The sequence below is a fragment of the Sabethes cyaneus genome, chromosome 2 (genome assembly GCF_943734655.1).
Source record: "Sabethes cyaneus chromosome 2, idSabCyanKW18_F2, whole genome shotgun sequence".
NCBI lineage: Eukaryota > Metazoa > Arthropoda > Insecta > Diptera > Culicidae > Sabethes > Sabethes cyaneus.
Genome location: NC_071354.1, coordinates 145,210,660 through 145,225,147, shown reverse-complemented (window position 1 = coordinate 145,225,147; position 14,488 = coordinate 145,210,660). Strand labels below are relative to the sequence as shown.

Genomic DNA, 14,488 nt, shown 5'->3' with positions numbered 1-14,488 from the left:
CCCAACTGTTTGGTATTCATATTTCACGCCTATTTTCAATGGCACTCTTTTAATTTTCAGAGTACCGTTAAGAGCAAACTAAAAAACTTGATTTAATTAAGAATGCAAAACTCACCTCGTATATTGGCAGCTTGTCGGAGTTCCATTGGGCGATTCGCTCCTCGCTACGATCTACGACCGTAATTTGGATATCAGGACACTTGAGAGCCATTACACTGCATGTGGGTCCTCCCACGTAGCCAGCGCCAATGCAACAAATCTTCGAGATTACCATTGTCGTATCGATAATTTTACCGTGAATGAACTTTTCTCCACTTTGCACCGACTAGATTCCTGGGAATACTCGCAATCAAAATAATAGCTCGCTCTAGGCACTCGGTAGCACTGCACTATATCACTGAAAAATGCAAATAAAATTCCTTGCTCCCGTTGTCGCTAACGAGCCAGCATGAATCCCACTTAAACATTGAATATCGCCAAGCTTAAGCGACAGATTCTCGTTCCCTTGCCCTGCACTAGTACTACGGTATGCGTCAGTAGCTTCACATCCACTCAATAAAGCATGGATACAGAAAATCCGAACTGGCACTCTCAGCTTTGGTTTGGGCTGTCCCGATTACCGCTGCTACATCTACTGAAGACACGTCCGCCAAACTCGAGTGCACACTTACTACTGATCACGTCGTCTCCTCGATCGAATCTCTGGAAGATATTGTGGCAAAAAGTAAAACGTAGAGTAAAGGAAAAATCGTTAAAAGTTGGTTTGAAGAGCTATTTGCTCGTTCGTCATGACGATATCGTTTTGAGGTCTTGAGCTTTGAGTAGTGTTGTTTTGTTGACGTCAGACTTTAAAGCATACCCCGCAAACAGTTTTGGACACTTTTGAGCGATAACACGTGTCCAACAAACAAGAAGGTCAGTTTAATGCCACACTACGCGCAATTGCGAAGAAGCAAAGCTTGAATGAATAGTGTGGAAATTCAGTAAACTCAGTGAATTTATTTTTTTGGGCAAAATGTAGGGGCATAGGTTTAATAACTACTCGTGCCACGAATGTTTTTTTTAACTATAACCAGGAGTTTGATTCAATACCTATAGCATTTTTTTCGAGCCACTTTTACTTTAATTTTCATTTTAAATTATAAACAGGAAGCAGTTCAGTGTGATTTATGGCAAATCTTATTTTGAACTTTTTGAATTTTCCGCTACATTACGTAGGTGTTATGTAGTTTGAAACTTGAATAAAATTAATAAAGTCGGTTCTACATATAATTCGTCACATTCAAGCATATGCAAGTTACAAGCTTAAAAATAAACCGATTTAGAGATATCAGAAGTGCTAAATGGTGAAAGTTTTCTTTCGGCATTATTTTGATCATTTCTACAATTTTTGAAGGTTAGCAATAATGCGTTATTGCTGCAACAGGTTTGCGTTTCTTGTTTGGCACTCGTTTCAACTCATAAGTCGAGTAGTTCTTGTTTATATTCGGCCGTGACGCAACAAAAAAAAGATGATTTAAATTGAATTATTGTTTTGATTAGACAAAATAATAATGGCCATTGCCAGAAAATAAATAGATAAATAAATATCTTGCAGTGAAAGAAGCAAACTACCACATACCGAGACTTCGATTGCTCGATAAACACGCAGAATAAAGAAAAATCTCGCGTTTATATTGGCATTACCCTGTGGAATGACATTCGGTTAAATTTTATTCCCGAGGCTTCATTTTTCATATTTTAACCATCATTTTTAAACCAATTGAAATTAAAAAGGAAGTTTGAAAACTTCGTTTATAGGTTTATTTGAAATAATCAAAAAGGATCCGTAAGGAAAACTGAAAGGTTTTAAGTAAATTTAAGCAAATCCCTATCACTGGCATAATATTTACCGGATGCCAGTTCCAGTTTACTAAATTTTGGCCTTCTTCCAGTACTGTGTGTATCGTATTATTGAGGTATTAAAAGCACTTAACAGCTATTAAAACGCTTTTTCCAATCGGCTTATAGCGTACTTTCCATATGCTACTCTCCTCATCAATGCTGGATCATCAGCACTGGTTTTGTGAAATTCCCCTTGTCAAAACTCAGACGTCACAAATAAATATCTCGACCATAGATTGTATAACGATTCCAATGTTGCATTGGAAAGCAGCTAAACCGACAAGGTCAGAACCAATTAACTTAAGTTTCAATGTGTGTTTCTTCAGGTGAAGTTATAGGCGTACCGTTAGGCAGCGTCACAGTGTGTTCAACATTTAACAATAGCGTGCTTTTGATAATTGGAAAGTTTTTTCTTCTATATTTCACAGCGTCACTCTTCTAGCTCTAGCTCTCATTCACTAATGAGCAATTTCAGCTTAACTAGCAAAACGGTGCACTCGACTATTTTTGATTGGAATGAAATTTTGCTGTTAGCTTAAATTATACCCTAAAATCTGGTGAAAAGCTATCGATGGACGTTCTTTCGGATTTTTTTTAATCTTTAAAATTTGACAAGTTTTTCAAAAACATCCCAATTTTACAGTTTTTTTTTTTGTAAAACTCAAACAAAATCAAATTCTACGCATCGTTTTGAACAAATTATGTAATAAACTTTTTTTTTAAACTCCGCCGTTCTCAAGTTATTGCAAAGAGTGTCCATCGATAGCTTTTCACCAGATTTTAGGGCATCACTTAAGCTATCTTAAAAAAGAAATTAGACAAATCGGAGAGGATGGTTTTGAGATAATTGACATTACATTTTATGATTTTTATCATGGTTCTGAAAAGTTTTTTCTTCGTCTCTTCGTCAGGGTTGATTTGCTCTTTTTACTTCTTTTTTGCTCTTTTGACTACAGCGCCTCAGCCAAACAGAATTCGATAAAGTGATTTATAGGACAAGTGTAGAGTTACTTATTATCTACAATATTATTGAAGAAAGTATAGTTTAATCTTTTGTTTTTGTAGCGTTACAGAGATGCAATGCCATTGGTAGCAAAAAGAATGCTCTTTTGGATACCAGCGGGGTATCAGCCCCATAGCGCCATAAAATTTAAAACTATGCTTTCTTCTACAATATCGTAGATAATAATCAACTCTACAATGGGCCTATGCATCAGTTTCGAATTTTGTTTGACTGGGACGCTGTAGTCAAAAGAGCAAAAATAAAGTAAAAAGAGCAAATCAAGCCTGCTGTTCCTACTCCTGTAAAGAACTTATAATAAAATCATTGTGATTTTCGCTCATAATACATATCACACAGCCGCCCAGTTACCTTCGAGGTACTAGCTGGTTTAACAAGGCAATCGTCGTATTTTCGAATGTCGGCTATGTGGTGCTGCTAGATAGTCAGTAGGATTTTTGCACTACCCCCGTAACTGTCATGTATTCTAACAGCTGATCACGAAGTCCGTCGATAAAGAAAGGTCAAGTCTTAGAAATACGTTTAAACCCAAGGTTTTGCTTTGCTTTGCATATCATTAAAATTGGAAAAACGTTTAATCAGCCTTCGTGCCTCGAAGTACAGAAAAGCATGCAACGCAATGTTAGGAGGGAAGTTCTTTTTTCTTCAATTTCTCAAATGATCAGTTTTGTGGATAAAATCTTGTCCCTGAAGCAAAATTCATATCCCAGAGATCTGGCGCAAGGTGCCTAAGGAAGATACAACTGACTAACCAGGCCAGTGTGCCTGATATCAACACCTCTCAAGGTGATTAAAAGAATGTCTGACAATAAAATCTGCCATGAATTTTTTAAGAATTTTGTTTTGTATGATACATAGGAAAATTTAAGGAATTAATATAATTGAATTTTGAAATAGTTATGTAAAAAGTTCTCAACTTTTAAAAACAAAAAAATCCGAAAAACATTTGTATATGGCTGGTCCACACTCTATAATCGAATATTTTCCATATATTTGCGATCATAAAAACTTTGAGCTCAGTCTAAAATTTTTATAAAAAGCTTATTAAAATACCTTTCATTTCGTGCTATTATTATTGAAATCGGTTCAGTGTTTCAAAAGCTATGGATTTTTGAAGGAAGATAAATTGGCAAAACGACAATTTTGGGCTTTTAGGACCATCTTAACTTCGAAAGGGGAACCCTAAGCCAGATATAAAAAAAAAATGTGAGTCTAAAATTTTCCAGCAATTTTAAATTTTGATGGCTTTTTCAGGAACTGATTAAAAATAAAAATTTTCATAAAACACATCAGTTACACAGAAAATCAATGAACAGAACAGTTATACAGAAGATGTTAAATTCTAAGATTTATACCTCTATCTCCCAGATAATCCCAGATAATAATCAAAGTGTTTCTGGTTTTAATGAAGTGAGCGTTCTAAATGATTCTCTGTCGATGCTATCACAGTAGAAGCACTCCAATTAAAAATACTGAAAAGTGACTTGGTCCATATAAACAAGTAGTCAAAATTATCAAATTAAATAATAATCTATAATTGAGTTTTCAAATTAGTTAAAACGAAGCCTAGGTGCAACATTCTGCTTTCGAAACTTGACCTTACTAAAATAATCAAATGTTATTGAGAGTTATTTGAAGCAGACAAATATGCATTCAAAAAACAAACTCTTGTCGAACATACTGAGATAGGTATGTTGAACATTTAAAATGAAATTGGAATTCGTTTTTTGTGGATGCTCGTTTGAATAACGTTAATTAAAATTTATTCTAATTTTACGACTAAATGAACCGGAAAATCAATGAATGACACTCAGCTCGCCATTTTTGTGCTGACATTTCGATCACTTGTGTAATGTACTCTTAAAGATGCCTACACAAATATTGTGCTATTACCTATAGGAGAAATAAAACAACTTTTTTTGCTATTTTGTTTTTCTTCCACAAGCGTGGATTTGGCCAGCATATTTCGATCAAAATGGATTGACTAGCAATGAACTGATGAACAAGGCTTACACCGTGTGAAGGTAGCGGAATGTTTACGTTCGGGCATGCAGCGGTTTTATTTGCATGTCCCTGTAATGGCGATCAATGTGTTGTGTACTTATATGCTGCCGCATTAAGCAAAACAGTCCCATGTCAAATAAATATTTTTGAGCAGAAAAAAGTTGTGTTTTTTGCATTTTACGTAATATGCTAAAATTAGCTCTATTAGGTTGCTAAGTTCTTAAAAAGAAAATTAAATTCGCTGTTTTTTCATAATAAATACAAAAATTAAAAAAACGACATTGGACTGTATAGTTGCTAGAAGACATTAGAGTATGCCTAACAACATACCACAGAAACTGCGCGCATTTTGGACGCATACAACAGGCCAGATGAATAGCTATCATTTATTTTTACTTGATTCAACAAATTTCGGTGACTTTCAAGGCCCTGAGTACATTGCCGGACGTCTCTGCATATTATGCAATAAAAACGTTACCCACAGCGAAGCATGTTCGTGTTGCGAGATTGATCTCGTACGTAGACAAATTTGCCATTTAGCACGTGTGTGAAGTCTAAAAGAGCTTTCGGTTAGCATGAATAAAAGATAGGCACGCTTCAAACGAATGCGAGATATCTAACGCTTTCGTTCGTAACGGTTCATCATCTTCCGCAACGTGTAGGTCAGCTGGGGCAGTAAAGTTATATAATGAAAACAATAGCTGAAAATAGCCAGGCCAGTTTGTGGTATGTTTACAAAGTTAACGGAAGATTTATTCATGCGATGTTCGAAAAATCAGTGAAAGTGAAATAGCTGTAAGTATTTCAATGCTGCAGTTTTTATTCATAAATTTCGCAGCAGAACAGGAAACCAATTCAGGATTAATAATTACAATTAATTACTACGGTCCAAATTCAATAAAATTCAGGCGAACCAAACTACTGGTTGAAATAAATCAAATTTGTTTTAAAAAATTTCCACTATATGTCCAATCTTTATCAAAATTTATAAATCAAAGTAAAGCCTTAGTGCTACTTTCTGATTTCGGAAGTGGACTTGTTGTTTTCATACGACAGCCAGCTGTAAGACATGACGGACAATTGCAAGGTTAGTGCCACGATTCTATTAAATCAATTATAAATGAATGATTAGAATCAGTGAAATATTTTCCTGGCAAAGATTAGAATATGAATGTTACAGTTTATGACATTTTCAAACAAACCACAACCTGGAAAATAGAAGAAGAATTGTACTATTAACTATTGTGTTTTGTTATTAAAGCTCAAAAGTTATAAAAGACTGCTCCAAACGTTTACCAATAAAAGACCGAAAAAATTGCATCTGCATCTGTTAAGCAGCATATTTTGCTTATAACTTTGAATATCACATAGAAACAATATTTCAAATAATACGATCAGGTGGGCCACCTAAGCAAAACATTCAATGCGTTTGCAATTTTAACACACTTATCATTTATTTGGGTATAGTTATTAATAACCTCCTCTGACAAATCAACAAGTCCGTTGTTTCGAAGGTTTCATATTTTATGGAAAACATTTAAAAGTCTATTTATTTTAAGCTTAGCTTAGGTAGACATCCCGTAAATGCACTCCGTGACTGGCCGAATCAGTAAGATTGCACAAAGAACCAATCGAATGGTGCTTGGCAGTAGCATGACATTCTCATTGTGCAACTTCTTCTGATTCAGTACTTTGAAAATTGACCAATAACAACTCCGGCCACGACCAAAAGACTGTACTACATTAGAAAAGGAAAGAATATTAGTCCGATACTTGTTGTTGCTATAGACCGCGGGTACCACTGCATCTTCACAAGTATCACGGGATAGGATTTGTGTTAGTAGGAGAAGTACAGATCAGGGTTCATATTGGTAGATGATATCTATACCTATAAAGAAGGATTTCTGTCTGTCTGTCTGTCTGTCTGTCTGTCTGTCTGTCTGTCTGTCTGTCTGTCTGTCTGTCTGTCTGTCTGTCTGTATTTTGTTCCTTATAGAATCGAAAACTACTGAACCAATCGGCGTGAAAATTTGCATGTAGAGGTTTTTGGGGCCAGGGAAGGTTTTAGTGATGGTTAGAGACCCCTCCCCCCACTAAGAGGGGGGGCTCCCATACAAATGAAACACAAATTTCTGCATAACTCGAGAACTAATCAAGCAAATAGAACCAAATTTGGCCTGTGGGTGTTTTCGGTGACAAGAATTTATTCTAGGGTAATTTGAGACCCCTCCCCTCTTTATAAGGGGAATTATAACTCCTCTCCCCTTTAAGAGGGGGGGCTTCCATACAAATTTCCTCATAACTCGAGAACTAATCAAGCAAATGGAACCAAATTTGGCATGTGTGTGTTTTTGGAGACCAAAATTTTTTCTATGATGAATTGGGACCCCTCCCCACTTTAGGAGGGGGGGCTCCTATACAAGCGAAATACAAATTTCCTCATAACTCGAGAACTAATCAAGCAAATGGAACCAAATTTGGCATGTGAAGGTTTTCGAAGGCAAGAATATTTTCTATGATGAATTGGGACCCCTCCCTACTTTAGGAGGGGGGGCTCATATACAAGCGAAATACAAATTTCCTCATAACTCGAGAATTAATCAAGCAAATGGAACCAAATTTGGCATGTGAAGGTTTTCGAAGGCAAGAATATTTTCTATGATGAATTAGGCCCCTCCCCACTTTAAGAGGGGGGGCTCCTGTACAAATGAAATACAAATTTCCTCATAACTCGAGAACTAATCAAGCAAATGGAACCAAATTTGGCATGTGTGTGTTTTTGGAGACCAAAATTTTTTCTATGACGAATTGGGACCCCTCCCCACTTTAGCAGGGGGGGCTCCTATACAAACGAAATACAAATTTCCTCATAACTCGAGAACTAATCAAGCAAAGAGAACCAAATTTGGCATGTGTGTGTTTTTGGAGACCAAAATTTTTTCTATGACGAATTGGGACCCCTCCCTACTTTAGGAGGGGGGGCTCCTATACAAGCGAAATACAAATTTCCTCATAACTCGAGAACTAATCAAGCAAATGGAACCAAATTTGGCATGTGAAGGTTTTCGAAGACAAGAATATTTTTTATGATGAATTGGGACACCTCCCCACTTTAGGAGGGGGAAGCTCCTATATAAGCTAAATATAAATTTCCTCATAACTCGAGAACTAATCAAGCAAATGGAACAAACTTTGGCATGTAGGTGTTTTTGGAGGCAAGATTTTTTTCTATGATGAATTAGGACCTCTCCTCACTTTAGTAGGGGGGGCTCCTATACAAATGAAATACAAATTTCCTCATAATTCGAGAACTAATCAAGCAAATGGAACCATATTTGGCATGTGGGTGTTTTTGGAGGCAACCATTTTTCCCATTATGAATTAGGACTTCTTACCTTTTTAGGAGGGGGGGGGGCTCCCATTCAAACGAAATACAAATTTGCTCATAACTTTAGAACTAATCAAGCAAATGGAACCAAATTTGGCATGTGAGAGTTTTAGATGGCAGAATTTTTTTCTGTGGTGTATTACGACCCCTTTCCCTTTTAAGAGGGTGGGCTCCCATACAAATGAAATACAAATTTCCTTATAATTTGAGTACTAATCAAGCAAATGGAACCAAATTTAGCATGTAGGAGATTTTTCAGTCTTGAATTTATTTTATGATAGTTAGAGACCGACCTCTCACCCCTGTGGTAGGGAGATATGGACTCTCATACAAATAAAACAGAAATTTTTGCGAAACTCAAAAACTAATCCAACTCGAGAAATTCGAGACTCTTCCATAAAACATTAATCAATAACAATCAAAACTATCTATAGTAACACTAGATCATTCAGGACGAGCCGGTCGCGAGTGTTGCCGGTGACCCGCCGTCGGAAGCGCCGCCCACTGGGGGGCTTGCAAAACTCGAGATAGTGACAAAGATCATCCGAGATTCATGATTTATGTACAACACAGGTTAATTTGTGGCAATACGAAGTTTGTCGGGTCAGCTAGTGATCCAATAAAACAAATCGCGCGTCAGCGATTACATTTAATCCATTACAAAAACTTTCCGCGATCACCATTATATGTCATTATATGTCATCATGTCATTTAGAAAGCGAGTGCGACTTATTCGGGTTTGAATATAATTCGATGATATCGACCAGGGAAGTAACGACCAGGGACTTCTATATTCGGCTCTTCACCTGAGTCAACTATTATTGTAAATTACAAGACAACCTACTATTCAAAACTACTGATTTGAATTTAAGCCGAATTGTCGCGACATCGGAAAAATTTTGTTGTCAATTTGGTTTACAACGAACGAAGCACGAAAGCAGACGATGCTGATCCCTTGCAATAAAATACTCAGAACACGACACTGAACAGCTCAGCACCAATCACGAAAACTGAGAATAAAATTTTGCTTCATGAATGATTAGAATAAAATTAAATTAAAAACATTGATGACATTACGAAACAACTTAAAATTCTTGGCAACTTTCAGATGTAGATAATCACACCTTACTACAGATAAGGATACCTCGATATAAGACAACCTCGTTATAAAACAACCTCGATATAAGACAATCTATACCTATAAAGAAGGTTTTCTGTCTGTCTGTCTGTCTGTCTGTCTGTCTGTATGTCTGTCTGTCTGTCTGTCCTGTGTTCCTTATAGAATCAAAAACTACTGAACCAATCGGCGTGAAAATTTGCATGTAGAGGTTTTTGGGGCCAGGAAAGGTTTTAGTGATGGTTAGAGACCCCTCCCCCCACTAAGAGGGGGGGCTCCCATACAAATGAAACACAAATTTCTGCATAACTCGAGAACTAATCAAGCAAATAGAACCAAATTTGGCATGTGGGTGTTTTCGGTGACCAGAATTTATTCTAGGGTAATTTGAGACCCCTCCCCTCTTTATAAGGGGAATTATAACTCCTCTCCCCTTTAAGAGGGGGGGTTTCCATACAAATTTCCTCATAACTCGAGAACTAATCAAGCAAATGGAACCAAATTTGGCATGTGAAGGTTTTCGAGGGCAGGAAATTTTTCTACGGTGAATTAGGACCCCTCCCCACTCTAAGAGGGGGGGCTCCTGTACAAATGAAATACAAATTTCCTCCTAACTCGAGAACTAATCAAGCAAATAGAACAACATTTGGCATGTGGGTGTTTTTTTTTTGGTGACAAGAATTTATTCTATGGTGAATTGAGACCCCTCCCCTCTTTATAAGAGGAATTATAACTCCTCTCCCCTTTAAGAGGGGGGGCTTCCATACAAATTTCCTCATAACTCGAGAACTAATCAAGCAAATGCAACCAAATTTGGCATGTGAAGGTTTTCGAGAGCAAGAAAATTTTCTATGGTGAATTAGGACCCCTCCCCACTTTAAGAGGAGGGGCTCCTGTACAAATGAAATACAAATTTCCTCATAACTCGAGAACTAATCAAGCGAATTGAACCAAATTTGGCATATGTGTGTTTTTGGAGACAATTTTTTTTTCAATGATGAATTGGGACCCCTTCCCACTTTAAGAGGGGGGGTCCTATACAAACGAAATATAAATTTCCTCATAACTCGAGAACTAATCCAGCAAATGGAACCAAATTTGGCGTGTAGGTGTTTTTGGAGGCAAGAATTTTTTCTGTGATGAATTAGGACCTCTTCCCACATTAGGAGGGGGAGCTCCAATACAAATGAAATACAAATTTCCCCATAACTCGAGAACTAATCAAGCAAATAGAACCAAATTCGGCATGTGGAGGTTTTTGGAGGCAAAAATATTTTCTACGGTGAATTAGGATCCTTCCACACATCAAGAGGGGGGGCTTCTACACAAATGAAATACAAATTTCCTCATAATTCGAGAACTAATCAAGCAAATGGAACCATATTTGGCATGTGGGTGGTTTTGGAGGCAACCATTTTTCCCATTATGAATTAGGACTTCTTACCTTTTTAGGAGGGAGGGGGGGGGGGGGCTCCCATTCAAACGAAATACAAATTTGCTCATAACTTTAGAACTTATCAAGCAAATGGAACCAAATTTGGCATGTGAGAGTTTTAGATGGCAGAATTTTTTTTCTGTGGTGTATTACGACCCCTTTCCCTTTTAAGAGGGTGGGCTCCCATACAAATGAAATACAAAATTCCTTATAATTTGAGTACTAATCAAGCAAATGGAACCAAATTTAGCATGTAGGAGATTTTTGAGTCTTGAATTTATTTTATGATAGTTAGAGACCTCTCACCCCTGTGGTAGGGGGATATGGACTCTCATACAAATAAAACAGAAATTTTTGCGAAACTCAAAAATTAATCCAACTCGAGAAATTCGAGACTCTTCCATAAAACATTAATCAATAACAAGACCACAAAAACTATCTATAGTAACACTAGATCATTCAGGACGAGCCGGTCGCGAGTGTTGCCGGTGACCCGCCGTCGGAAGCGCCGCCCACTGGGGGGCTTGCAAAACTCGAGATAGTGACAAAGATCATCCGAGATTCATGACACACCGTTGCCGCCAAAAACAAACACGTGTTACCTTCTTTGAAATCGCCACATGTAACAATGAGGGATATTCTTGCTATTAATCATTTCTGTGGTCTAGCAAGATCAGAAAATAATTAACATTATGTAATGTGTTGTAGGTATAACTTTTTGATAAACCCAAACTCAAGCCAAAAGCGTCAATAATGAAATTCGTACAAATGGTTTAAGCACTAAATTGATTAAATTGGCACCTCCAAATTGCCAAATGAAGAACTTGCATATGCAGATAAACATAGTATTCAGCAATACACTAATAAATCAATTCTAAAGGTACTGATATAAATGAAAATTTTACAAAAGTTAACTTATTGTCGATTTCAAGTCGTATTTCATCTCTTAAAAATGTAAAAAAGTTATGTAGTTGTTAATGGAATCTGGATCAGTAATGAATACTAACGCAGTTTGCAACTTACAGTTATCAAGATTGGGCAATGCAACTGTTTTGGCTAATTCTTATCAATCAATTTAGAAAGCAAATAAAAATAAAAATCGCATGACTGTTGATATCTAATACGTATCAGAATAATGAATTCAATTTTAAATTATCATGGAATTTCACACGAACCTTTGATTGTGATGAAGGGAATATGCTCGAGTGTCCAAAAACTGTTGGCTAACTCAAGAATCAGCATACAGAATAGATAATACTGGGATGACTATACTAAAGCAAATAAAAAGTGTTTGGGAGTATTGAATAGTACAATAATATATTTCAGCATCAATTAAAATATAGTTGGTAGTGTAATGATTCCGTTCTCATAATGGTTATAATTAGACGATCAACTGCAGCAGACAAAACTAGGCGCTGTTTAAGCCATCGAAATCACTTATACAAAAAATAAGTGCACAATCAGCAGAGTTCATAAGACAAGGCTCGATGTAAATTCTATCAATAGAACCGTTGGGTATTGGGAATTCACAAACCAACTTTTACACCGACATATTTCCAACGGATAATAAATTTTGAGATTTTGTCAAACTGCCAGATTGTCAGATACGGTTATTAGATATACACGCTCTCTGAACATCAACTACATCAAATATCAAACGTTGAACTCTTTAAAAAACTACAAAACCCTGCTTATACCTTTAGTAAACTCTTTTTTCTAAAAATCAGCAGCTCTCTCAGTTCATCTGAAATTTACAATCTGGCACATTCAGTCCAATTTGTGGCAGTACGAAGTTTGCCGGGTCCTCTAGTTCGATATAAAACAATTTTTACCTCGATATAAGACAAATCCCTTTGACATAGTTGGTAACGACACCAGTGCACATTTTCCATTCCAAAAGCGGCGCCATAAATTTGTTCATTATTTCAAAAAAACCCTAAAAATTGTAAACAACTAATAGCTCAAACAATATTAAATAGTTCAAAAACATAAACACACAACACAGAGTAAAATTGGTGACTGCTAATGCCAAATTTTTGTGAAAAAACATATTTCGATATAAGACAATTTCGATATAAGACAACTTTTTGAAATTATAAATTGTCTTATATCGAGGTATCCCTGTAATTGGCTCACAATACCTGACAGTAAAAATCAGAAAGAGTGAAGCCAATAAAGCATTTCTTGAAGCAAATAGTCCCTAAGTTGATAAGCATTTCCTCCTGCCAACGCAAATAACGGGTGACAACTAAAATTTTGGAATTTTTCGGTGGCCCTTATACTCAGAAACAAACAAGCTCAGAGAGAAGCTAGAGTATGTATGTGTTAGCTCTCTCTCTCTCTCTCTCTCTCTCTCTCTCTCTCTCTCTCTCTCTCTCTCTCTCTCTCTCTCTCTCTCCTCTTTTTGTCAATATTTTTTTTTCATTATGCTTGCCCAGTTTTGCTTAAAATGACGTCGAAACAAAAAGCATTTCGGGAGTGCGTTGTACACTTCTACGAACTTCCACAGAAATCTCGAAAAAAGTATACGGTACAACATTTAAAAAGCGAATCAACTGTTTACCATATCCTAAGATGTCCAACAACTATTCGCAAGCAAGGTAGTGGAAGACCAGCCAAAATTATGAACGCAGAAGGACATCGTTCTCTTTCTCGTGCCTTCAACAACAAGCCCTTTGGTTTGGCTATCAATTAAGATATGCATCAGACGAGTATTTGAAGAAAATTTTGATCCCGTTTCTACGGGATACAGATATACAGATATACAGATCAGCGACGTAGCCAGGATTTTCTTTTGGGGGGGGCCAAGCTGTTATACAGAAAACCATTTGTTTAAAAAAATATATTTAATTTACAAGTTACTGGATTTCTTTCCAATTCTTAGTATCACTAATGTTTATTAAAGCTTTAAGCATATCTCTTCTAATATATCATGAATTGAAGCTGTTGAGTCTGGGTCTGAAAGCAAACTTATATAAATTAAAAAAAGACAGTTTTGAGAATTATTTACACTTTACCTAAATTTATAGTTTGATTCTTCTATTTTTGGTGGTAGCCATGACATCGATAACTTGATCAGGATTTACTGGGAAGTCCCAGTTAATCGAAATTATACCCAATCCAGTGAGACGATCATCTCCCATTCTATTCCGCAACGATGTCTTAATGCGCTTCATCGCAGAGTATGATCTTTCGACACTAATAGTTGTAACAGGCAAAGTCACCAAAATTTTCAACAAACGGTGCATGGTTGGAAAATAAACCGGATTGCAGTTTTCCAATACTTCTAACACCTCTGCATCTTTGCTCATATCTTTTAAAGAAGCATGCCAGAGATGGTATTCAGCAACTACTATCGACAAAGAAGCTGCTTGTTCAAAATAAGTACTCAACTTTTCCAAATCTTCTTCCGGCTTAGTGGTTTTGAACCCAGGTAGTAATGTTTGAAAGGCTTGTAGAGTGTCCGAATTTTGCTCAAACCGCTCTGTTAAATTTACAATCATTGAATCCAGAGCTGGGATGAAAATCGCGGCACGGTAATAAGCTTCGACGTTATTTAATGGTAAATTCGATCTTGTTGTTTGCCTACCAGTAATTCTCGGAATAGTTAATGAATTGTTAAAAACTTTTTGCATAATT

General features: G+C 36.6%; 1 protein-coding gene across 3 annotated transcripts in view; it reads right to left on the bottom strand.

Annotated features, from left to right (window-relative positions):
* The window catches only part of LOC128734348 (UDP-glucose 6-dehydrogenase), a 51,828-nt gene that overhangs the window by 20,608 nt on the left and 16,732 nt on the right, over positions 1-14,488 (bottom strand). For all 3 annotated transcript variants that reach the window (XM_053828502.1, XM_053828500.1, XM_053828503.1), the window contains one exon: positions 116-702. In XM_053828502.1, coding sequence (XP_053684477.1) covers positions 116-274 — 159 coding nt within the window. In that variant the 5' untranslated portion in view covers positions 275-702. The remainder of the gene's footprint in view (positions 1-115; positions 703-14,488) is intronic.